This window comes from Myxine glutinosa, chromosome 1, assembly GCF_964187855.1.
Source record: "Myxine glutinosa chromosome 1, kmMyxGlut1.1, whole genome shotgun sequence".
NCBI lineage: Eukaryota > Metazoa > Chordata > Myxini > Myxiniformes > Myxinidae > Myxine > Myxine glutinosa.
In genome coordinates this window covers 233,656,591-233,682,756 of record NC_136261.1, presented here as the reverse complement: position 1 = coordinate 233,682,756, position 26,166 = coordinate 233,656,591, and the positions used below count along the sequence as shown (strand labels likewise).

Genomic DNA, 26,166 nt, shown 5'->3' with positions numbered 1-26,166 from the left:
TTTACTGAGGAGAGGCTTCCGTCTGGCCACTCTGCCATAAAGCCCAGATCGGTGGAGTGTTGCAGTGATGGTTGTCCTTCTGGAAGTTTCTCCCTTCTCCACACATGATCAAGAGAAATGGGAGGCACCTGAGCTAAATTTCAAGTGTCATAGCAAAGGGTCTGAATACTTATGTCAATGTGATATTTCAGTTTTTTCTTTTTAATAAATTTGCAAAACTTTCTAAAATCCTGTTTTCTCTTTGTCATTATGGGGTATTGAGTGTAGATTGATGAGGAAAAAATGAATTTAAACGGTTTCAGCATAAGGCTGCAACATAACAAAATGTGAAAAAAGTGAAGGGGTCTGAATACTTTCTGAATGCACTGTATATGCCCAATAATATACCCAATAATATCGCAAATTGTGCTCTGTTGAATATGAATCAGGCGTTGTTGTTGGCCAGCACAAAGTTGTGATGGTATTGCTTTGCAAGAAGTCAGTCATCAGACTCGATAACGGTTCGGTCTAGCATTGTCGTCCATGAATACAGGTTTTGTGAAAAGTTGGTGGATGTCAAAATGTGGAACTTTCCCTTCCCATTTTTAACGAGTGAAGACTCTCTAATGGAATCTTTTCCTCTAGCTACTTGCTATTAATGCTTTAAATTAACTTATTTGAAATGGTAGAGGACTGTTGCAATTCCACTTTGTCACGCATGCTTTATCTTTGTAGGTTTTACAAAGGCTTATCAAGTCAAGAGGCAAATCTCAGAGCAAACACCTGAATGTACAAATGGTTGCTGCCGACAAGTTGTCCCAAAGTCCTGCGGTATGGTTCAGCAGGAGGCTGATAGCTATAATATTTGGCTTGTCATGATGTGCTTGACAAGTTTTGATCTTGTTAATCATAATGTAGACTTTCAAAACAAAATTGTTATCACTGGTCTGCTGCGTTGGTTGTAATTTGACGCTTTATGATTGGTATCATGACCATGTCGGTTCTGTTGATCGATTAAGGTTGAGTAAAATGTTGTATCTAAGTACAGTACTGCATTTTGTACAGTGCCGAATACATCATTCACACCGTGCTTGGAACCATTCTCTCTTTCGATTTTGCCTTTCCACCTTTACCATGCCTCCCTCTCCTAAACCATGTGTTTGACAACGATTGAGAGCTACGAAACCCAGACTGCTGACTGTATGCAATGATCATCCACCCATGCTGTATAGCACCATACATCATTAGGTTCCCAGATACGTCAACCTCATTACTTTACTCATCCACTTGAGTACTTTGCAAAATGATGAACTACATAATTGTACGACATAATTTGGAGTCGTCTGGAGAAAGGAAGAGAGGGGTTTCCAGAGGATCAAAGAGGTCATTTTGTATAGATGAGGAACAAGACTGGGCCCAAAACACCTCTGGAAAACTTCACCCTCCACTGTGAAAGGGAAGGAAGGGCAACATGGCAACATCAATGGCAACATGTTGACTGTGTGATTGAAGGAAATCAGAAATTCAGGAATGACGGCGGCCTTCTATGCCACGGGCAGAGCTTGACAAGCAAAGCAGGATGCCAGACTGTCAAATTCCCGAGATTTGTCCAGGGAGACAGTCCTAACCTCTTATTGTAGATTGAGGGCATCCAACCATTGCTGAGTGAGCAACAGACGCATGCCCAGAATTAAGGGACTGAGACAGAATCCAAACTTATGGTCACAGATAAGGCTGTGTGATAACAGCCTTATCTGTGATAACAGGCCTTACATTAGAAACAATGATGGATTTCATGAGTATTGTTGTAATTGGAAGCAAGCTCACTGGCCCATAGTTGGTAGGGTCTGTTTTTAAAACCTTATTGTGGATGGTAGTGAGGTTTTCTGACTTTCATGCAGAGGGGAGGTGACCAAAGGAGGAGGACAGATAGGTTTGTGAAGAATTGGAGTTTAACAGAAGGCAGTGTATTTTTTTCCCCCATTTTGTACATTTTTGTTGTTGAAATAATTAGGGCATAATGGGCTGTATGGTGTCGGGGGCCCCAATATACAAGTTATAATAAACAAACCATGTACAGTCCACATATATTCTGATGGCTTGAAAAATTGGATGGGCAATGGAATCATTCATATCCTCAGGTAGAGATCATTGCAGCCTAGCTAATGGCTCACCTAGAGGCCTGCTAGTTGAGATGGCTATGGTCCGCTACTCTGTGGGCGGTGCAATAAGCTTAGAATACCTCAAGGACATCTGCTTTCATCCATATTGTTATGCGTCCACCTCGAGGCACAGGAGCGAGTGCACCAGTTACCCAGAGGATGTCACAGGAGAGAAGATTCAAGGACAACTAGAAAGAGCAATCAGAGAGTGCAGACCCTCGCCAGGACGTGTTTTCAGTGGTTATTAAGGCTTTTATGTTGAAACAAATATGGTGGCCCAACCACGTGACCAATGACGTTATCATTATTATATTTTTCTCCACCAATTTATCCCTAGATGATGCTCAATAAATTTCATCTTGATCGGATGAAGTTTTGTACTTGTCGAATTATGACGTCATATTGGCGGCACCTATGACATCATTAACATATGTTATACCACATGGAGAAATTTACAATGAGCCATATCTCATTTTTCTCTATGCGGTGCTTTCGGAGATATAGAGGTGCAATTATTTTTTCGGTTTTTCCAAGATGGCAGACAAACCACGTGACCGGTGACATCATCATTTTTTTTTCTCTCTACCAGTTTATCACTAGATAACGCTCAATAAATTTCATCTTGATCGGATGAAGTTTTGTACTTGTCGAATTATCACGTCCTAATGGAGGCACCTATGACATCATCAGTAACATATTTTATTCCCCATGGAGAGTTCTTTACAATGAGTCATGTCTCAATTTTTTATATGCAGCGCTTTCAGAGATATAGAGGTGCAAAGTTTTTCAGTTTTTCCAAGATGGCGGCCATACCACGTGACTTATGACATAATTATCATTACAAAATTCTACACGTGGAGTTGCACATATGGTGAAAAATTCCTGTCATTCAGAGCAACGGTTGCAGAAAAAATCTTATTTATTCTGTGCGGACAAACAGACAAACAAATGGACTCAAATGCAATACCCTCTCAGGCGAGGGTAATCAAATGCAATACCCTCTCAAGCGAGGGTAATAATATGCCCTGTTTGTTGTTTTACCGGTGAAACCAACATTCCACAAGACAGAAGAATATTTTATTAGTACCGTAAACTGGGGCTACTTTGAACATTTTTTTTCTTTCCCATAGAACCCTGGCTAATGTAATAAATATATCTCACTCCTTTCATTACTCAAATAGGGGGACTGAATGAAGCTAATGATAGCATGCATCAAAACTGCTTAGCTGTGCATATAAATATATATATATTTTAAAGAAATTAGGTGTTCACAGTAACCCCGCGAATGGGGCTACTTCGAATCTGTGTGAATTTGCTATACATAGTCAAAGGAACCCCTCTGTTGGGGTGTCATTGAACGCTATAACTGTTTTAAAAAATAAAATGAATCAAAAACAACATTTCAGAAAACTTTAAAAAAATAATACCGGTACTGGATATCAATTTTGGATTGTGAAAAATTTGAAAATCGGCATAATGAGGAATATGACACCATTTTATCATAAAACTTCCGTTAACAATTATATTACTTGTATTGCGCTTTACCAAGGCAATACAATCACAAGAAACATGTGAAATTACAGTAATATGGTTCCAATAGTGAAGAACAAATCGACGGAATGGACGGTGCAAAATAACCCTTTGTATAGAGGTCATATCACATTGGGGTATGTGTCCCCACCCTCCCCTCCTACTGCATTTTAAAGTTTTGCAGTTCCTTCGCATTGAATGTAAGTCCACCCCTTCTTTCCTCTTTTGGGGGACTCAGCAGTCTAACCAACTGGTTTACAGTAACATTACCCTCATCAGGTACGGATGGCCAAACAAATTTATTGTCAACTTTCTTCGATGACCTCATGAACTTCATAGTGCATTCATCTTCATCGACTATCACTAATTTGGCCACATAAAATTTGACAGAAGTTTTCACTTGGAATTTTACAACATAATAGTTGCCAATGGATGGTACTATGTCATCTGGCAGGACTTCCTCTTCAGACTCGATGCTATCACTTATCTGATCCTCGCTTTCTTCTACTTCGCTTGATTCTGTCTCTGCGTCATCAATGCTGCCATCATCACTCTGTGACCCATGACTGATTATGTCATCGATGGCATTGCTGGTTGGTTCCTGTAAGTCCTCTGCACTTATGCTTTTCCCCAGCTCTACAGATATTTTCTTCCTTCTCTTTTTGGGGGATCTTGCTGGTCTCCAACCCCACGCATATTCTTCAGAATCCCTACGACTACTTCTGACACTGTTGTAGGTATAGCAGCATCATTTTCGTCACTGTCTGGTAGCCGCTTCAGAACCGTATCAGCATTGACAGGATGAATCCCACATGTTATGAAGCCGGAAACCAGATTCTGGCTTACTTCATCATCTTTCTCATACAGACTTGAGTATACTTTCTTCAGTAGTCTGGGAAAGGCATCCTTAGTGATCGTCTGGGCATTGCGTGTACTTTTCCACACGTCTAGGACCCATCGCCAGATTCTTTTCAGTGGGCCATAGAATGCTGCATCAAGTGGCTGAAGTAGATGAGTAGAATTTGCTGGAAGGCATGTAAATTTGATGTTGTGCTGCTCAGACAGTGTCAGGACTTTTGTGCTGAAGTGACTGCTAAGATTGTCCCCGATGATAACCTTGCATCCTGGGAGCCCTTTGGCATGGGGAACAAACACACTTTCAAACCAATCACTGAAACAATGATTGTCAAACCACCCACTCTTACTCCGGTTGTAACGTGTATTTTTAGGACCCCCTTCAGTCCATGTGGTCCATAAATGTTCTGCCTTATACACCACATATGCTGGTACCATCTGTCCATCTGCTGACCCGCAGAATATGATTGAGGTCGATGCCTTGGTGCTATCACGAACACGTTCCGGGTACTTCATCCCTCTTCTGAAAATGCATTTTTTAGTTCCGGGATCATCAGACAAATTTGTCTCGTCATAATTAAAGATGTGCGAAGGCGGGACTGGTGTGCCATCTGCATTTTTAAGTGTCTGCTCCAAGTTCACAAAGTATTTCTTCACTGTCTCTACTGATACACCAGCTCTGACTTTCTTGATGTTCTGGCACTGTCGATGTCCTAGAGTGGGGTGACGCTTCATGAAATCATTTGCCCAATCAAATGATGGAAAATTATTGTGGAACTGCGCCACCATTCTCCCTTGTTTTTCCAGATAGGAATGTGCCAACATCCGGAGGTCTTTTAAATCAAATGGAAATCCCCAATCAGCGACAATCTTCAAATGATCGGCAAAAGCCTGCTCCTCTTCAATAGTGAATACTGTAGGATGTCCGGGTTTTTTGGTATGTTTTCCCTTGGGTTTATTGTGCAGTGTTCCCGCTGGAATGTTGAATGATTTGTGTGCCTCTCTTTGGCTCATTGTCCCTTGCTCCACTGCACGGACTGCCATATGTAGTTGCTCAGTTGTGTAGTTGCGGTACTGCCTGGAACCTTCAACCCGTTTGTACATTCGGACCATGTTTTACCAGATCGGATACCTGAAAATGAACACGTGTAGGGTGAGGTATAGAATACAGACTTTAATATAATACTTGTGCTTACAGACATCCAAAGAACAGCTTTACATTTGTCAATCAATGTATCATTTCCTTGGTGTTACACGATTTTCTATTACCGGGGTTACTTTGAACACGTTCAAAATAACCCCGATTGTGACGAAAACATGCATGGGTAATGGTCAATTGACCCCTGTGATCCTATACCCAAACCATATTGACTAAGATTTGGTACCCCAATAGAGTAATTATTACTTAATATTATGTTAGTATTTTAGGAAAAAATGAGTTATACTTACAAGTCAGGAGGTGAAAGTTTAAGACAGTTTGCTGCATACCATGTGCTCAGCATGAGGTGTCGGCCATTTTGAATCAGGCTTGGTCAATATCATTAATGTCCACATTTTAAATAATAAACAAACACAAAATCAATTAAACTAAATAATATCTTGTTTTATTTAAAACTTTTTATTATTAACTAAGTATATCATAAATCATTTTCTTACGTGTGTGTTCAAAGTAGCCCTGTGATTCAAAATAGCCCCAGTTTACGGTAGTTGTTATTAATCCCTACTGTCTACCTTTAAAACAATAATACTGATCAGGGCTTTAGAGTCGCTGAAGATAAACATCCCTCTTCACATACAGAAGACTCCGGATTCCCTCTTTACTGGATGAGCCGGTTTTTAAAAATGAATTCTGCCACAAGAAATGCAGTACACAGCCATTCATTCTCCCCTTATCATGTATCTTATCTTATCCTTATCTCTGTCTCCTGTCTTCTGACACACTGTTTGTATTTTATATTGTTTACACCCTGTCAGCCAGCGGAGTCCATGGTGGCAAGATCAATGACGGCACTCTTGTCTCACAAGTTGTTTTCAATCCAAAGCTCTTCCTGATGTCTTGACCTTGGTTCAGTTCAGTTCAGTGTGACCTGACCACAAACTAACTTGGACAGTAAATAGCTTTCTTCACCCACAAGCCCTGAATTCCTTTAACTGAAAACATTTTCACCAAAGTACAAAACACTTTCCCCCACAGTCCAATTGACTTAACTTTTACTGCAGTATCTACCTTCGCCACATTTCAATTAACTTTTGCCTATAGGACAATTATTTGTTATACTGTTCCATAACAATATTTATTTCATTCTGGTGTTAAGCAACACGAGCGACTGTTTAAACGTTGGATGTAATTGACTGAATGGTTTGTTGTTATAATAATTTTTACTTTTGGTAACCGTTCTCTACAAAACGCTACAATAGGCTATGTCTGTTATAATCTAAGGCACGCAGGTAGCCTCCTGGGGATGGAGGCAAACAAAGTAGCTACAACCTCCATCATATGACCCTTAGTCCTCTTGGCAAGGTTAGTTGAGATTGGATAAGTAATGACCGAATGTGTCACTGTCAGACAGATAGATGCCAAATTGCATATTTTAGTATGATTTTATCTTTTTATATCCTGGCCTTGTTTCCTTGTGAAAGAAACTCCAGAAATTAATTTCTTGCCCAAATGGCTGGCCAGTCTGATGGTACGAACATTAAAGTAACGTGATTTTCTAGAATTTGTAAGAACTGCAGTGTGGAAAACCTACAATAGGACCAACTAACTAAATTGTTAATCATAAGCTAGACTACGGATTTTTATGTTAAGAAAATAGGCCTTTTATGTTTTGAAAAGCGGAATTTTTTTTTTTTTATGTGAAAAAATCCCCAAATATTTTTTTCCCCCGTTTTATTCATTTTTTTTATTATTACCAAGTTTTTCAGAAATCAGTCAAAAAAAGAACAAAAAATGGTAAGCTTTTTCCTGCACAACATTAAGCACTCTGGGCTAGCAAACAGGTAAAAAATGACGTTCGGGTACCTTTATTGCAATCGCATTGTTTGATAAGTAGAGGACTAGAAGAAATTGACAAGACCCTTTTAGGAACGGTTAAAGTAGGTGTTTGAAATCATTATCTTGGTAATGTTCTCCTTGGTGAGGTGGTGTCGGCGGTCGGTGAGGACGTTTCTGTAGACGGAGAAGGACCTTTCCACGTCGACGCTGACGATGGGGCAGTACCTCAAGAGGGGGATGTCGGCAAGCTTGACTCCAGCCGGCACACCAACCTCAGATCCGTGCTGATCTCCATCCAGGATCAAAGCCACTGTCCTCAGCACACCAATGTCGGGATTGCGCTGCAGCACCGCCTTGAACTTGGTGAGCAGGATCTCCTTACGGCAGCCTCGGACCTTTTCGAGCTCCTCCTTGGCCTGATCAAGGAGCTGGAAGGCCTTGGCCAGCTCCATGCCGGCCTCCTCTAGCTGCTTAAGGATCTTTGGGATGAACGACACGTGGGCATTTAAGAAGACCAAACTGAGCTTGATGTCCGCCTTTCCGAACAGGTCTTTGGCACTCCGGATTGCCATCGCGTCGTCATCGTTCAGCTGGTCCACAATGTCCTTGACGGCCTCGAAGTGCTCGGCGTAAAACACCGCGGCGTCGATCCACGTCCCCCACCGAGTCAGAATGGGCTCCGGGGGGAGAGAAAGATTGGGCTGCTGCTCCCTCCAAAGGACAACACGCGACGGGGCTTTGACGAACACCTTCTTCGTGGTGGCAATCAGGTCGTTGACGTCCTTGAACATTTCTCGGACTGTCTCGCAGACACGGTGGAGCGCGTGGGCAATGCAAGTCACATGCAGCAAGTCCGGGAAGAGTTCCGTCAGGGCATGGCCGGCCTTGATCATATAGGCCGCGGCGACGCTGACGAGGACCTTGAGGCACTCCGGCTTGAAATCAGGCCAAAGATAGCGCAGCGTGTCATTGATTGCGCTCACGATCTCCCCGGAGTTGGTCTTCTCCAGAAACATGCACTGGACGAGGTGGAGACGAAAGTACCCCTCCTTGGACAAGCGTCCCGCGATGATGTTGGCCACATATCGACCTGCCGAATCGGTCGTCTCGTCGACGGACAGCCAGATGGGCTGCTGTCCGAGGTCGGCACGGATCCCCGCCAAGGCCTCATCGTAGCACTTGTCGAGGTAGTGCTTTCGAATCCAGCTTTCATCGGGGATCTGGAGAGTGATGTGCTTCTCCAGGAACGACCGGAGGGCAGGGTTTTCCAATTTCGACCATGGGATGCCAGCGGCCAGCATGGCCTGGCACAGTTCCTGAGCCACAACGTCGCACTTGTGCCTCTTTCCGCCACCAAAGTCCTCCATGGTGGCTTGCGTGACCGTCCTCTTCTTCTTCAAGGCCAAGTTGCTCTTGTGGCGGTCTCCTCGGACATGTTGGGCCAGCTCAGACTTCTGCTTCGCCCGGAAAGTCTTTTCACAAGCTCGACAGAAAGCCGTGTCACTCGACACGTACTTGAAGGTGGCCCCATCGCCGCCAGCGTTGAATTCCTTCAGCCACTTGTCACGAAGAGCAGCACTCATCTTGATAGGAGACTTGTTCACACTTTGTGTACACTCTCTCACTGTAGTACACCGCCTCACTGCTGTACACGCTGGGGACGCAATGCACGCAAGTGGACGCAACGTTTTGTTTTTGAGATCGATCGCAGTTAAAAATTTCGAAAAATTCCCTAATTTTTTTTAGCGTTGCCAGACATTTTCGACCAAAAAGGGCATTTTATTTTATTTTTCCCGAAAAAGGGCGAAATATTTTTTTTCTCCGAAAATAGCAAAATATTTTTTTTGCGCGCAAAAAAGCCGTTTTATGTGAAAAAATATTTTTTATTTTTTCACATAAAAATCCGATGTGCAATCATAACACAAGAGATCAGAAAATGTAACAATTCATCCACAAAGTGGCCTCCATCAGGGACTATGCAGGCCTTGTCTGCTCAGATCTTGTATATGGTAACCCCCTAAAGGGGCAGAACAACACAGGCTTGCAACAGACCACTACACGAAGGTAACATTCTCATCATCTCTTTTGTTGTTTGGATGAGGATGGGTGAAGGGAGAAAAATAATCACAACCATACAGACAAAGTGGAAATGAGAGAATGGAATAGGGCATGGAGGAGAATCGTGGTTTCCTTCTGCTCAGCTAGGACATTGGAGCATCATCCACCTACGATTAAAGTTAAATGCTCAACACAGTATTGCAAGTGCAGAGTAAACCATGTCTGACAGTTTGATTTCTGAAAAATAAAATCACGTGTACCAATCATACTTCTGCCTTTGCTGATGCTCACATTCGGAGAGATGCTCATATGTTGCCTCCAGCTGGTTTTCATCCAGTATGACATCAAACAAGTCCTGTAAATCATGCTGGAGCCTTACCCTGCATTGCTGCCATTGCTGCCATTACTGCTGCTTTTGCAACTCCACTGTGTGCTCCTTAAATGTTACCTGTGCCAACCTCAATTGATCAATCAATTTTATTCCTTAAATAGTGCTCTCTCTTAAATGAAATCTCAGTGATTTACAAAAAAGAAGAATAAGAATAAAAAGAGTGCAGTATAAGCAACTGTGAAAAAAATGAAATTTTAAAAGAGATTTTAAAATCTGAATGATGAAAGTGTGCAAATTTTAAAAGAGATTTAAAAATCTGAATGATGAAAGTGTGCAAATTTTAAAAGAGATTTAAAAATCTGAATGATGAAAGTGTGCAAATTTTAAAAGAGATTAAAAAATGTGAATGATGAAAGTGTGCAAATTTTAAAAGAGATTAAAAAATCTGAATGATGAAAGTGTGCAAATTTTAAAAGAGATTTAAAAATCTGAATGATGAAAGTGTGCAAATTTTAAAAGAGATTTAAAAATGTGAATGGTGAATGCAAATTTTAAAAGAGATTTTAAAATGTGAATGATGAAAGTGTGCAAATTTTAAAAGAGATTTTAAAATCTGAATGATGAAAGTGTGCAAATTTTAAAAGAGATTTAAAAATCTGAATGATGAAAGTGTGCAAATTTTAAGAGATTTTAAAATGTGAATGATGAAAGTGCAAATTTCAAGAGATTTTAAAATGTGAATGATGAAAGTGTGCAAATTTTAAAAGAGATTTAAAAATGTGAATGATGAAAGTGTGCAAATTTTAAAAGAGATTTTAAAATGTGAATGATGAAAGTGCGCAAATTTTAAAAGAGATTTTAAAATGTGAATGATGAAAGTGTGCAAATTTTAAAAGAGATTTAAAAATGTGAATGATGAAAGTGTGCAAATTTTAAAAGAGATTTAAAAATCTGAATGATGAAAGTGTGCAAATTTTAAAAGAGATTTAAAAATCTGAATGATGAAAGTGTGCAAATTTTAAAAGAGATTAAAAAATGTGAATGATGAAAGTGTGCAAATTTTAAAAGAGATTAAAAAATCTGAATGATGAAAGTGTGCAAATTTTAAAAGAGATTTAAAAATCTGAATGATGAAAGTGTGCAAATTTTAAAAGAGATTTAAAAATGTGAATGGTGAATGCAAATTTTAAAAGAGATTTTAAAATGTGAATGATGAAAGTGTACAAATTTTAAAAGAGATTTTAAAATCTGAATGATGAAAGTGTGCAAATTTTAAAAGAGATTTAAAAATCTGAATGATGAAAGTGTGCAAATTTTAAGAGATTTTAAAATGTGAATGATGAAAGTGCAAATTTCAAGAGATTTTAAAATGTGAATGATGAAAGTGTGCAAATTTTAAAAGAGATTTTAAAATGTGAATGATGAAAGTGTGCAAATTTTAAAAGAGATTTTAAAATGTGAATGATGAAAGTGTGCAAATTTTAAAAGAGATTTTAAAATGTGAATGATGAAAGTGTGCAAATTTTAAAAGAGATTTTAAAATGTGAATGATGAAAGTGTGCAAATTTTAAAAGAGATTTAAAAATCTGAATGATGAAAGTGTGCAAATTTTAAAAGAGATTTAAAAATCTGAATGATGAAAGTGTGCAAATTTTAAAAGAGATTTAAAAATCTGAATGATGAAAGTGTGCAAATTTTAAAAGAGATTTAAAAATCTGAATGATGAAAGTGTGCAAATTTTAAAAGAGATTTAAAAATCTGAATGATGAAAGTGTGCAAATTTTAAAAGAGATTTTAAAATGTGAATGATGAAAGTGTGCAAATTTTAAAAGAGATTTTAAAATGTGAATGATGAAAGTGCAAATTTCAAGAGATTTTAAAATGTGAATGATGAAAGTGTGCAAATTTTAAAAGAGATTTTAAAATGTGAATGATGAAAGTGTGCAAATTTTAAAAGAGATTTAAAAATGTGAATGATGAAAGTGTGCAAATTTTAAAAGAGATTTTAAAATGTGAATGATGAAAGTGTGCAAATTTTAAAAGAGATTTAAAAATGTGAATGATGAAAGTGTGCAAATTTTAAAAGAGATTTTAAAATGTGAATGATGAAAGTGTGCAAATTTTAAAAGAGATTTTAAAATGTGAATGATGAAAGTGTGCAAATTTTAAAAGAGATTTAAAAATGTGAATGATGAAAGTGTGCAAATTTTAAAAGATTTAAAAATCTGAATGATGAAAGTGTGCAAATTTTAAAAGAGATTTAAAAATCTGAATGATGAAAGTGTGCAAATTTTAAAAGAGATTTAAAAATCTGAATGATGAAAGTGTGCAAATTTTAAAAGGCAGCATGTTCCCTCAGTGAGGTTTCTATTTGAAAACCTCATGGGTCTATTGCAGGCTTGTGTAACTCCCTGCTTTCCTGTTAGTATTTTATTTATCATTATTTTATTATTATTATTATTTTATTAGTATTTTATTGTTAGTATTTAGTATGTTAGTACATGTGAGCACATTTGGCCTGTGTAGTTTCTAAAGCTAGTGTTGAACTCTCCTAGTTTGGCTTTTGTCATAACAAACCATCATCCTGTTTTTGTTGTGTGTTTTCCCCACTCCAGTTCTCACATACTATATTTTTTTGAGTATGGACCCTTCCAACTGCACACCATTCTTCATTATTCAGTTAATTGACATTCTTGTGTGTACCTCCTGCTTGCATCAATTACCTTCCTCAAAATATTATGGTCCATAATTCTCTGTATCACATTTGTGACCAGTTATGGATATGAAATAGTTTTAATTGTTTATTACTAGCATCATCAATGGATCTGTTAATTTTGAATCAATTGTTTCATACTGTCATGTACTTGTAAGAGGTCTCCAAGTGCCGTATTATTTTTGCAGGACTTGTTTGACGTCATACTGGATGAAAACCAGCTGGAGGAGGCATGTGAGCATCTCTCCGAGTATCTTGAGGCATATTGGCGTGCCACGCATCCTCCGAGCGCCAATCCCCCAAACCCTCTTCTTGAACGCTCACTTGCAAATGCTGGACTTGCCAGTCCAGCTCCGATCTCCAGCCTCCAGGTATCAAGCAAAGTTCCCACATTCCCCCATTTTCCTTACAGAGCACTTCTTTGCTTTTCTTTCATACTCTTCTTTCATTTCTCATTTTCCCTTGTAAACTACCCTTTATTGTTTTCTGATGTCTCTTCCTACACTTGCTTTGGCTCAGCAGGGTGGTGGAACACACTTGGTTCATGGCGAGGTGATCACAGACCTTTCCACTCCTGAGCATACATCAGGAGAGCCTGTAGAGACAGGTCGACGATCATATGGACACCAGGCACCTGGGAGGCGGCACTCCCCTACAACACCTTCCTCTTCATCCTCAAGGCAACACCTCCTACGACAGTGGAGTGGTGGACGTACAAGTTCAATTGCACGCCAGGATACCTTTGACTCAGAAACACAGGAGAGCCGTGACTCTGCTTACACAGAAGAGCAGGCTGAGGAAGACTATGGTGAGCCAACGGTGAGGCCTGGAGCTGGCCGGAGCTTCCGGGAACGAGATTTTCATGAAGTAGAGAGGGGAAAGGAGGACGAATCACCTTTGGCTCCCAATGAACTGCGACATCACAGTCGTGGCTCCTGGGAGCGTGAGCGGGCTCGTGAGCTCAACCGCAACGAGCAGAACCGACAGCAGTTGCAGCAGTCACGTGCTAGTGGACGGCATGGAACACGCGATGGATATTACGAGATGGAAAGTGCTGACATGATTGTGAAGGGGGGCCGAGCGGATAGTGGCGAGACATGGGACCAAGATGTGTACATGCGACCATAGCTATCGTGCTTCCGAAGCAGAACCGCAGACATTTTTGCACACGACTTGGGGCTAACTTCATCAGGGAGATAGTGGATGTGTACGCGACCTCCCTGCGCACCTTGCCTCGTTTTTTCTCTCATTCATTTTATGTTGTGTTAGCGACGCACGTTTTCTAAAGGCTCCTTCGACGAGTCACGCCTTTTATTGGAAAAGAAAAAGTCACAGCTGCTGTCGCTCACTTACAGCTTTGGCTCAATTTTGCGTTGCACAATGCGGGGGATCTTCCCGTTTATATTACAACATTGCTTTAATCTAGCTATGCTCCTCCTATCATTGCATTGGTATGGGTAGCCATCTCAGTAGTGAATACATGGAATTCACCCCACAATCCCCCATCCCTCCCTCCCATGTTTAACGATTTTAGGGTGGTGTGTTCTCTATAGCGCTGTCAACTTCCTAATGGCACGTGCAACTTGAAGTCTACACTCCTCCATTGTGTCGATGACCAACTCAGTGCAACCCTGGCCTTACTGTCTGTTCGGACAATCTCTCGTTTTGTAGACCGCAAGGGCGAGCATATTTTGGAGAGATCGTGTTCTTTGTACCAGTGAAATATGGTGTATTTTATTTCTTACTGCAAAAAAAACTTTGTATTTATGCATGTAAAACCATGTAAGTCTCACCTGAAGTGAAATGGATGAAATTATACAATAATCTTGAGAAAGGGTTGTTTTGTTTTCTGCAGAATGTGAAAGCGATCTCGTGAGAAAAGCGCATTCCAATGCTGTTTACAAGTTTGATATTGCTGCTTGCTTGGCCAAAAAAAGAAGAAGAAGAAGTAACTAATGAAATTCTGCTGGTTAGGTGCAAGCAACGTGCAACGGATTGCCTTTTAATGCCGATTATGATGAAATGTGATAACTTTTATCGTCACTCTAGGAAGGATGCATACGTTTTCCAACTCATCTTTTCAGGTTATATTTTGTTTCGTCCTTCATTTTAAGAACAAACAATTTGAGGTAAGAAATGTAGTTTCAGAAGCATTACAAGGTGAATAATTTTGGTCTTATTTCTTCAGAAAGCTTTTGAGGTGTACGAATAGGAGCATGAGTGCTGCATGCATATGGAACAGAGCGAGCACGGAAGGGGGAATTTTATTCGTTTTATACATGAAAGATCTCTATATAGCGCAGTTTGGGACAAAATAATATGTCCCAGCTGGTGCACGGCAAAAGCCCCCTTTTCTGAGTTACACTTTCAGGACAGGGACTCTTCCCACCCTTTTTAGTACACAGGCTGTTTCTCCCTAACCCCCTGGGAGGACCTATCCAGAGGCCAATGTTTTTTCCGGCAATCCATATGTTGGCACCTCCAGGAGGGGATGGACGGGATCTCGTAGGGAAGTCAGGATTGTGAGAACTTCCATGGGGTCCTGGAATGAGATTTTGCCACCACCTTGTTTACTGCCTCCACATGGAGTAAGCGCACTTACCTTCTTTATTGGGAATATATTCATATTCCATTTAAGCGCTTTTTATGTATAAATATAACATTCGTTGGTTCTGTTCGTGATTGCATTTCTTAAATTTCTATACAACAGCTTTTGAGCCATTTAAAGCTTTGTCTTCTAAAGGTTTTACGGATGACATGACTGATGATTTGATCTCTTGATATTTTCCTGATCTCACTGCAAGTTCGACCTTGTTGCATGCGACATTGAAGCTCATATTGCAAATAACGGTTGTAAGGGTCCATTGATTTGTTTGTATTTTAACCACTTTGTTATATTATATTGAATCTCTATACTTGTTATACATTATGAAACCATTATTTAATTTGATAAGAATTTTTTTTCTTTTTCCCCTATGCAATAACAACGATTGCGAATGTTGCATGCGGCCCTATGCCGGGCTATACCCCCGTGCCATGGTTTGTGCCAACCACGCAGCCTCTCCTGGATACATTAAAAATCGTGTTGCGGCCCTCCCTGGCTGTGATGGCTCTTCCTGGCTATAACGGCTGTGTGATGGCCTGCTGCAGGGGTGTTATGTGCAACCAATGTGCCGTCATGGGCTGAACGTGATTTTGCAGTCATTGTGTCACTGTATCGAGATATTCCATGATATAATGTATGTTAAATGGACGATTTGCTTTCCATTGCTTTAACCATGCCTATACCTGTATATTAAAATGTTACGTTTCTACCTGCAAGTCATGCCGGAACACTTACCATGATGCATATACATTCCAGGTGTCCATATGCTTCTTACCAAATGAGTCATTTTTCAATCATGCGGTAGAACGTGTTCACACTTTCATCTCATGCTTCGTAATGTGTGCAGTGATGACGCAAAAGTGGATGCCCCAAAGTATAACAAAGGTAAATGGATGTGTGTCCGTAGGATGGGCCAAATATCACATTATACATCACACGGAAAAGGAGTCGCAGAACAAGTCTATCTTCCGAGCTAAGATCTGCCAGTCCTAACACCATTCTTGTTGCTCTATACAAACCCTCGCTAATACAGTATCTTTTATATTTCTAAACAATGCGAGCACTGCTGACTTTAACTTAAACATTTTGCTCATTTTATTGCGTTCTCCAATGGGCACAAAATATTGATATGAAAAAATAGGCATTTATAAGGAACTAACAAAAGTACCCAGGAAAAGCAAGCAAAAGTCCTGTCCACGGTGACAGGAAAATTTTAAGTTAATCTATCAATTTACATTATTTGATGGACTTTTAAATGGTTCATTCTGATGCACTCAAAAATCCGGCCTTTTCATTTTCAGGCTAATTGGTAATCATGTTTGCCAAAACTTGCTATGTTGGTCACTTTGGCTGCCATTTGAGACCTCAAAATGGCCTATGAGTCCACAGCCACACAGTCCAAGTCACTTCCTGCACAAAGTTGTATCTGTACCCTGAGTACGCAGTTTGTAGCTTTAAATATGCGGCGGTGCATGAGGAAATATAAAGAGAGAGAGAGACAGAGACAGAGACAGAGGCAGAGAGGGAGACAGAGACAGAGACAGAGGCAGAGACAGAGACAGACTTTGACTGTTGAAGGTAAGAAAACCACACAAGTCATGCAAATAATAAAGTCACTACAATTCCAAACATGTGCAGCCGAACAACAACAATAAAAACACTATAATAAAAAGTTTAACAAACCATTATCAAGTTTACAAAACCCACCCTTTACACACAATTTTTCCACAAAGGTTTGTAAATCATCTTTCATTTGGCAAAAAGAAAATTCCAAGCGTAACCTTGCCATGACCAGGGCCTTAAACACAATTGCCACATCACATAAAATATCAGTATTTGCCAGGAGCTTTGCTTTTCTTGTTTTGTAGATTGCTAATTTTCCAATAGAAATTAAGAAATTAGCAAGAGCAGTCACAGAGCGTTTTTTGTAACTAAGTGGTATTCCAAAAATAAAAACCCATGTAGAAAAAGAAAAGTTCATACGATTAAAAAAAGTTGATAAAAAAATCAAAGAAGGGAGAGAGTCTTGCACAATCTACGTAAGCATGGAAAAGGTCTTCAGAAATCATACAAAAAGGGCATTCCACTGAATTATCCTCATTAAAACGATGTAATAAAAGATTGGAGGGCAACACCATATGGGCGAGTCTCCAAGCAATATCACCAGTTCTTTTAACAATCGGTGAAACATACATTGCAGACCATTGCAGATGGGAGGGAGACCCAGAAGGCAGTTTCTTTCCATCGAGCCCCAAAAGAAACCGGCTGTAACGAGGGAAACCGGATTGAAATACACAAACGATACAGTCTCTTTTTATCCTTGCTGGAAAGTGGTGATGAGGACAACAAGATAGATGTTGTGGTGCTATCAGCCGGCAGGCTAGAGCTAGCACAGATCTGTGGTGGTGTATGGTGGTCACCAATGTTGGCAGTTAAGCTCAGGCCCAAGTGCCTAAAAACACACAGGATTTCCTGTAGGACCTTGGCGACGCTCCTCAAAGATCTGATACCAGTTCTTACTTGAAGATGTCCTGCGGAGAACCAACTGTTCCTGTTACTGTCACGAAGGTCCCGAGTCGTTTTCACGCCAGCACTCAAAAAACGTTGCACAAAAGCACATGAGTGAGGAATAGCAGGAAAAAGGGCATTGTAGAAAAGGGGTTCTCGGAGGAACCTTTCACTGTTGTACGTCCCCATTTGCCGAGTTACTGAAATGGACCGCCAGACGTGCAAGACATCTTGGTAAAAGTCAGGGAGCAGCGAAGCATCGACATGTTGCAGCTCCATGAAAAAGAGTTCACAATTGTAGCTTAGCATGGCGGCTTGTTTTAATATACAGTTTGCAGTAGATTTCCAGGGCAAGGCCTCCAGAAATATAAAACGACGAGCTGTAGAGACTCGGAAGGCCATCACCCGACAAAGAATGTCCACAAGTCCATGACCCCCTTCCGCCAGTGGAAGGCAAATAGTCTCTGGCTTTAGCCAGTGTTTGCCATCCCAAAATAAGTCAAGTAAGCATTTTTGGATTGACGACACCAACGTTGCAGGTGGCTGCAAGGCAATCATTTTATGCCACAAGAGAGGGGCCACCAGGTTGTTAATGACCAGGGCACGACTTTGAAAAGACAAGGTCGACAAAATTCCTCTCCATCTATTTAATTTATTGCTAATTTTGTGGAGCAAACCATCCCAATTCCTTTTGACAAAACCAGGGGTTCCAAGATAAACACCGAGGTATTTCACACCTTCTTTTCCCCACGTCAAATTCATAGGGAGAATTGGAAGGGCAGAAGGTGGCGTACCGCCGACCCAAACTGCTTTCGATTTAGACCAATTGATTTGCGTTGCACATGCTTGAGAGTAGACCCGTAGGCACTCAAATAGCACAGCAATGTCATTACTGCTGCGAACAGCAACACATACATCATCAGCATAGGCCGAAATGATAACGGGCTTTTCTGATGGAGTCACTGAAAAGCCCATAAGAGAAGATCGTAAACGAATCAAAAGGGGCTCAATGCAAAGAGAGTACAAGATTCCAGATAAGGGACAACCTTGCCGAATTTCCCTCCCAATCTGCAAAGGTGAACAGAGACCATCATTGATTTTGATCAAGCTAAAAATGTGATTATACAATAAGGATACATAAGAAATAAAAGATGCCCCAAAACCAAATTGCTTTAAAATGTGAAGCAAATACTCATGATTAACAGAGTCAAAAGCCTTGTCTTGGTCAATAAAAAAGAGACCGGTATGTTGTTGTTGAAATGCACACACATCCCACAGGTCTCATACCAAAAAAATGTTATCATGCATAGATCTGTGCATAACACAGTACGATTGATCCTGATGTATACAGTCACGTGAAAAAGTAAGTACACCCCTTGTAAAGTTTTGACTTTTTCAACATATTTCATACAGATATTTGATCTTCATTTCAACAATATTGATAGATAAAGGTGATATAATATAACAAATATCATGAAACATTTACATTTTGTAGTCCATTGTATAATTTAAATGAACATAAATGCAAATTTCGCATGTGGAAAAACGAAGTACACCCCTGGCTCTAATAGGTGGTATTGCCCCCTTTGGCAGAAACAACCACAAGTAGGCGTTTCTTATAACTGTCTACCAGTCTCTGACATCGACTGCGAGAAATTTTTGCCCACTCCTCCATGCAGAATTATTTCAGCTGTGCGATGCTTGAGGGGTTTCTTCCATGCACAGCTCGTTTCAAATCCCCCCACAACATCTCGATGGGATTTAGATCCGGGCTTTAACTTGGCCATTCCAGAACCCTCCATTTCTTTCTTTTCAGCCATTCCTTGGTGGATTTACTGGTATGTTTAGGGTCATTGTCATGTTGCAAGGTCCACCTTCGGTTGAGCTTCAACTTTCCGACAGATGGCCTCACATTATCCTCAAGCACCCTCTGGTACAATGAAGAATTCATAGTGGATTCTTTGATGGTGAGCTGCCCCAAACCATAATATTTCCACCACCATGCTTTACAGTTGGTATCAGGTTCTTGTGGTCAAATGCTGTCTTTGGTTTTCACCAAACATGTCTTCTGGTACTGTGGCCAAATAGCTCTACCTTTGACTCATCTGTCCAGAGCACATTGTTCCAGAAGTGCTGGTCTTTGCCTCGGTGTTCATTGGCAAACTTGAGTCTTGCCCTGATGTTCTTTCTGGACAGCAAAGGTTTCCTCCTGGCACACCTCCCATGTAGATCAAATTTGTGCAGCCTCTTTCTAATGGTAGACTCATGCACTTTGACATCAACAGTGGCAAGAGCTACCTGTAGGTCCCGTGATGACATTCTGGGGTTCTTAGAGACTTCTTTCAGCATCTTGCGGTCTGCTCTCGGGCTGAACTTGCTGGGGCGGCCTGGCCTGAACAAGTTGGCAGTTGTTTGGAATCTTCTCCACTTGTAGATGATCTTCCGGACAGTCGAATGATCGATTTTAAATTGTTTGTAGATCTTTTAAAATCCCTTCCCAGACTCGTAGGCATCTATAACCTTCTTTCTGAAGGCATCAGAGAGCTCTTTTGATCGAGGCATGGTGATGCCGCACACTTCAACAACAAAGAGCAAACCAAACTAAATGTCTGAGGTTTAAATAAGACAGGTTCCTCCAAGATCCTCTCCAACGATGTTCTAATCATTTGCACCTGAGCTGGTGCACCTGATTCTAATTTTAGGTGTTTGAAGTAGTGATAAATGTAGGGGTGTACTTACTTTTTCCACATGCGAAATTTGCATTTATGTTTATTTAAATTTTTCAATGGACTACAAAATGTAAATGTTTCATGATATTTGTTATATTATATCACCTTTATCTATCAATATTGTTGAAATGAAGATCAAATAGCTGTATGTTGAAATATGTTGAAAAAGTCAAAACTTTACATGGGGTGTACTTACTTTTTCACGTGACTGTAACTGTGCTTAAAACAGTCTGTACACGGTTAGCTAGCGCTTTGGCAAAAATCTTGTAATCTGTGCAGAGAAGAGAAATTGGGCACCAGTTCTGCCTCAATTGCAGATCGTTTTTCTTAGGGATAAGGCAAACAACTGCACGTCGACAACTAAGTGGTAACAATCCCTCACGCAGACTGTATAAAAACACTGAGTGCAAAGCAGGACCAAGCATGTCCCAAAAGGTTTTGTAAAATTCAGCTGGTAACCCATCAAAACCAGGAGGCTTATGATCAGCAAGGTCATCTAGCGCAGTTTTAAGTTCACCGAGTGAAATGTTCTCATCCAAGACATGCCGCTGATGCTCATCTATCTGCGGTAAATTGGTCGTAATATTCTGCATTGCAGGCACATCATAAGGCTTAAAGGAAAATACACCCTCAAAGTAAGACCGAACAAAATGAACAATCTCCGTATTATCACTAAGAATATGCCCATCACTAGCCCGAAGACTAAGCATTTGCTGGCTCGCCTTGGTCGTCTTCTCAAACTTAAAGAAATCTTTACATGTGTCTGACGACAGTAAACCATTCACTCTGTCTGACTAAGGAACTGATACCATTTTCTTGCATTAATTCCTTAAGCAGAGTTTGTTTTTCAAAGAGGAGTTGACACCGTTTTTCATCACTGAGGACCTCAGCACCTTCCTGCAATCGTAGAATTTCTTGTTTCAAGGCATCAATACATAATTGTTTACTTTGAGAGCAATTGGTTTTGTATTGCTGACAGAAAACACGGATCTGCGCTTTAGCATAGTCCCACCACTGACAGAGATTTAGGAAACGATGTTGGAAATACACAACCTTGTCCCAAAAAACCACAAAGGTTGATTTAAAGAAAGGAGCGCTCAGAAGTGAGGTGTTAAAAGACCAATACAAGGTGCGGCGTTTGAAACGAGGAAAAGAAAAGCACAGTTTTACCAAAGAATGATCAGAGAAACCAGAAGGGACAATAGCCGCATATGTCACAAGGTTGATAGCAGAGTTAGGAATATAAAATTTATCAATACGAGCAAGTGAAAGATGATTTCGTAAAACCCAACACCAGCTAAATTGCTGCAGGTTTGGGTGTTGTTGTCGCCATACATCGTTGAGGTCATGCCGCGAAATTATATTGGAAAGAGGCCTACTTGAAGCTGGATGTGGCTCTGCACTGTTCCTATCTAAAGTTGGGTTTAAAGTACAGTTAAAGTCACCCCCTCAGCACAACAACGTATCAGAAGAGAGGTGTCTCAGGAAATTAAAGGACTGATTAAAAAAAGTTCCTCTATCTGTACTATCGCTTGGAGCATAGACGTTAACAAACATAAATCGTTGCTGATTGTATTCAAACTCTACAGAGGCTAGATAGCCTGGTACGATTTCCTTAAAGATAGGGGGGGGAGACAGACAAACGTGTACTGACGAAAAAAGCAATACCCGGACTCACAGAATCTGTATTACTAAAAAACCAAGTGCCAATCAGCTGTTGCTGCCAATCAGCCATGCAGTCTGCAGTGGCACGAGTTTCTTGCAATAAAAGTACATCAAGCTTTTCCCTCCTGGCTAATTGCACAGTCTGGGACCTACGCAGCTGACTGCGCCCACCATTAATGTTCAAACTTGCTATGTTCATAAAAACATAGGCAGCAACACAGCCATTACAGGTTTAATTCTTTCCTTGCTGTGACAAGGTACCTCTTCAGTCTTTCCAGTGATTGATCCGAAATATGAAGGGCCGCAGATTGTTGTACAACTTCCTGAGCCCCACTAATGAAGGCGTGAGTGTCAACGAAGAAATCGCAAATTTTCACGCGCCTTTTACGGTAAGTTTTTTGGAGGAAATCCACTATTTCAGCAGGAGGGACAGAGTCTCCAGAGACATGCTCCGATGAGAAGTCGGCCTCACCATCACTCAGTGAGGCAATGGAAGAACCCCCATCAGTCACAAATATTGCATTGAGAGTCCATTGTCGAAGCAACGGGCTCATCAACGTGACAATCTGAGACTTCAGCACTATCACCCTGCTGACCATGAGTTGACAAGGCTCAGCTGCCTCAATGGAGGATTCCATAGACAGATCACTAGTTCCTACACACTCACCACTCCCCACAGATGGAGGGGTGGCACAATCAACACAAGCTTCAGCAAGGGACACACATGGAGGCTAAACCTCACATGGAGGTTTACCCTCAGAACACCGGAGAGACTCAGGTGTTGTCTGGCCAACACATAAATTTTCAGCATTTATCACATTACCCTCAGAATATTCTGAAGGCAGAGGAGGTTGAGGAATTTCCTCAACTGGAGGCGACTGCTGAGGAGGAGGTTGCGCTCCATCGTTACCTTCACTAACCACTTGAGCGTAGGTTGGAGGACCGGCCAAGACCTTATTATCAGGCTCGTTGAGGTCGCTAGAAGGTGGGAGGGTTCTTTTCCTGCTTCTCTGTTTGTCAACAATGGGGTTTGCATCAGCACCATCCATATTGTTTACATCATCGACAACGATCTCAGTAGAGCCCTGCTGTTCATCACCATTCAGGCTAGTGACTCTATCCGTGGACTTTTTCGGGCACGAGTCTTTTAAATGACCATATTGACCACACTCAAAACAAACTAGAAGTAGAGACTCTGTGGAGACAAAGACCCGATAAGTGTGACCTTCGACCTTGAAGGGCAATACCGCATTTAAAGAGGTTACACCACGCAGCAAGATCATATAAACAAAACGACGAAAGGACATGACGTGTTTTAAACGGTTATTTTTCCCTCGTACAGGAACCATAGTAACTGAAGAGATGACAGAACCAAGTTTGTTTAGTTCAGTAACCAGGTCTTTGTTCTTAAGGAACGGAGGAGCATTAGAGAGAGAAACTCGAACTGCCGGCGTGTCGAGTGGACAAACCTGAACAAACACGTCGGGAGCAAAGAAAAGCCCGTGCTCGACTATTTGAGCAACCATGGGCACTGTGGAAACAAAGATTACCATGTGGCGGACACAAGCAAGAGGACACGAATTCAACGCACCAGCAGGTGGCGCGAACGTCCAGGCGGGGAACTGGAAGGCATGCCCCGCCTATCGACCGATCGGCCACGCCCGGGGACTAGGCGTGGCCCCGGCACATATATGCGGGCTCCGAGCTCGAGCCCGCCCAGTGCTACAGTTTGAGCTTTCCTAATAAAGACTCTTTTGGTTATCCAACGTGTTGTGGCCTACCTTTTTGGCAAGCAAGTTGTGTGCGTAGCACCGCACTTCACTGGTGACCCCGATTGGTTCAGCCGTTACTGTCCACCGAACGTGCCATGGCCAACAACGCCGTCACGGTAAAACTCCCGGAGTTTTGGGAAGCACAGGCCGATGTGTGGTTCGTACAGGCCGAGGCACAATTTCAGCTTCGAGGCATAACGGCGGATGAGACCCGTTACTACCACGTGGTCGCCTCCCTCGGGCCCGACACTGCCGCCCGAGTCATGTCCATCCTGCGGCACCCGCCGGTCGACCACAAGTACAGGGCGCTCAAACGTCTCCTCATCGCCACGTTCGGCCTCACGGAGATCGAACGGGCCGACCGCCTCCTGGACCTTCCCGAACTCGGCGACACACGACCATCCATGCGGATGGATCATATGCTGTCGTTGCTGGGTGACCAAGCCCCGGATTTCTTATTTCGGGCGCTCTTCCTATGCCAGCTACCCGCACAGGTACGCCTCGTGCTGGCCGGTTCCAAAATAAAGGAACCCCGCGCCCTGGCTACAGAGGCCGACAAGTTCTTCGTGGCTCGCGATACGCGGTCGGGTTATGGTGCGGCCGTCGTGGATCCCGAGGCTGATGCTGCTGCGTCCCTCGTGGCCGCTGCCGCGCCCCGCCCACCACCACCACCGCTGAGAAAACCGCGGCCGCCGAAGCCCCCACCGCCGCAAGCCTGGTGCTCTTACCACACCAGGTTCGGCCACAAGGCTAGGAAGTGTTGCCCGCCGTGCTCGTTTGACAAGTCGGGAAACTACCAAGCCGGCGCTCGGTAGCGGCCCTGAGCGTCGGCCATTCCGGCAGCCTCCTCTTTATCACAGACACCTTGTCCGGGCGCCGTTTCCTCTGCGATACAGGAGCGCAGGTAAGCGTCATCCCAGCCTACACGTCCGACAAGCGAACCGCGGGTCGGGGCCCCGCGTTGCTTGCCGCCAACGGTACACCCACCCGCACGTTCGGGAAGTGCTGCCTCTCCCTGCGGTTCGGAGGGCAACGCTTTCAATGGTTGTTCGTGACCGCCAGCGTGCCGATGGCATTGCTCGGTGCGGACTTCCTATGTGCGAATGGGTTGTTGGTCGACGTAAAGCACAAATGGCTCATCCAGGCAGAAACCTTTAGCTCGCTCGCTTGTTCGCTGAGCAGCTCGTCGAGCAGCTCACCGAGCGGCTTGCTGAAGGGTTCCGTCCCGGCGAGTTTAGTTTGCACGCTTCCGGCAGCGGATGACTTTACCCGCCTCCTCGCTAGTTTCCCGGCCCTCACGCGGCCCACCTTTTCAGCGGTGGCCGTGAAACACGGGGTGGAGCATCACATCCCCACGGTCGGGCCGCCGGTCTATGCCCGGGCACGCCGACTCAAGCCCACAAAGCTCGCCGTGGCGAAAACGGAGTTCGCCACGCTGGAGCGGCTGGGGATCGTACGGCGCTCCAACAGCGCTTGGGCTTCCCCGCTGCACATCGTGCCGAAGCCCGGCGGGGATTGGCGGCTGTGCGGGGACTACCGCCGACTCAACGATGCCACCACCCCCGACCGCTACCCGGTCCCGCACATTCAGGACTTTTCCGCCCGGTTGGCCAACACGACCGTGTTTTCGAAGGTGGACCTCATCCGGGGCTACCATCAGGTCCCCGTCCAACCGGTCGACGTCCCGAAGACGGCCGTCATTACCCCTTACGGCCTCTTCGAATTTCTGAGGATGCCCTTCGGGTTGAAGAATGCGGCTCAGGCGTTCCAGCGGCTCATGGATAGCGTCTTGCGCGACTTACCTTTCCTGTTCGTCTACTTGGATGACATCCTAGTCGCGAGCGCGTCCCGGGAAGACCACCTGCTCCACCTCCGCACGCTGCTCGAACGCCTGGGCCAGCTTGGCCTAATCATCAACCCTGCCAAGTGCCGTTTCGGTGTCACCACCATCGACTTCTTGGGGCACCGCATCACCAAGCACGGGGCCGTCCCGCTACCGGCCAAGGTGGAGGCGGTCAGGGATTTCCCACGGCCCCGCACAGTCAAAGGGCTCCAGGAGTTCCTGTGCATGGTGAACTTTTACCACCGCTTCGTGCCCCACGTCACCCAGCTCCTCCACCCCTTGCACGAGGCCCTCCGGGGCAAGCCGGGCAAAGGTGACATCGCATGGTCGGAGCCGATGGACGCGGCGTTCGCAGGCGCAAAGCTGGCTCTGGCGACGCCACCATGCTGGCGCACCCGGCGCCGATGCACCGATCGACCTC

The 26,166-nt window shown here is 42.9% G+C and overlaps 1 protein-coding gene across 6 annotated transcripts in view; it reads left to right on the top strand.

Annotated features, from left to right (window-relative positions):
- LOC137435054 (voltage-dependent L-type calcium channel subunit beta-1) overlaps positions 1–15,937 on the top strand; it is a 262,933-nt gene extending 246,996 nt beyond the window's left edge. For 4 of the 6 annotated variants that reach the window (XM_078785038.1, XM_078785026.1, XM_078785035.1 and 1 more), the window contains 3 exons: positions 715–810; positions 12,812–12,994; positions 13,143–15,937. In XM_078785038.1, coding sequence (XP_078641164.1) covers positions 715–810; positions 12,812–12,994; positions 13,143–13,751 — 888 coding nt within the window. In that variant the 3' untranslated portion in view covers positions 13,752–15,937. The remainder of the gene's footprint in view (positions 1–714; positions 811–12,811; positions 12,995–13,142) is intronic. The other 2 variants (XM_078785041.1, XM_078785030.1) reach the window with 1 other exon arrangement.
- The last annotated feature ends 10,229 nt before the right edge of the window (positions 15,938–26,166 follow it).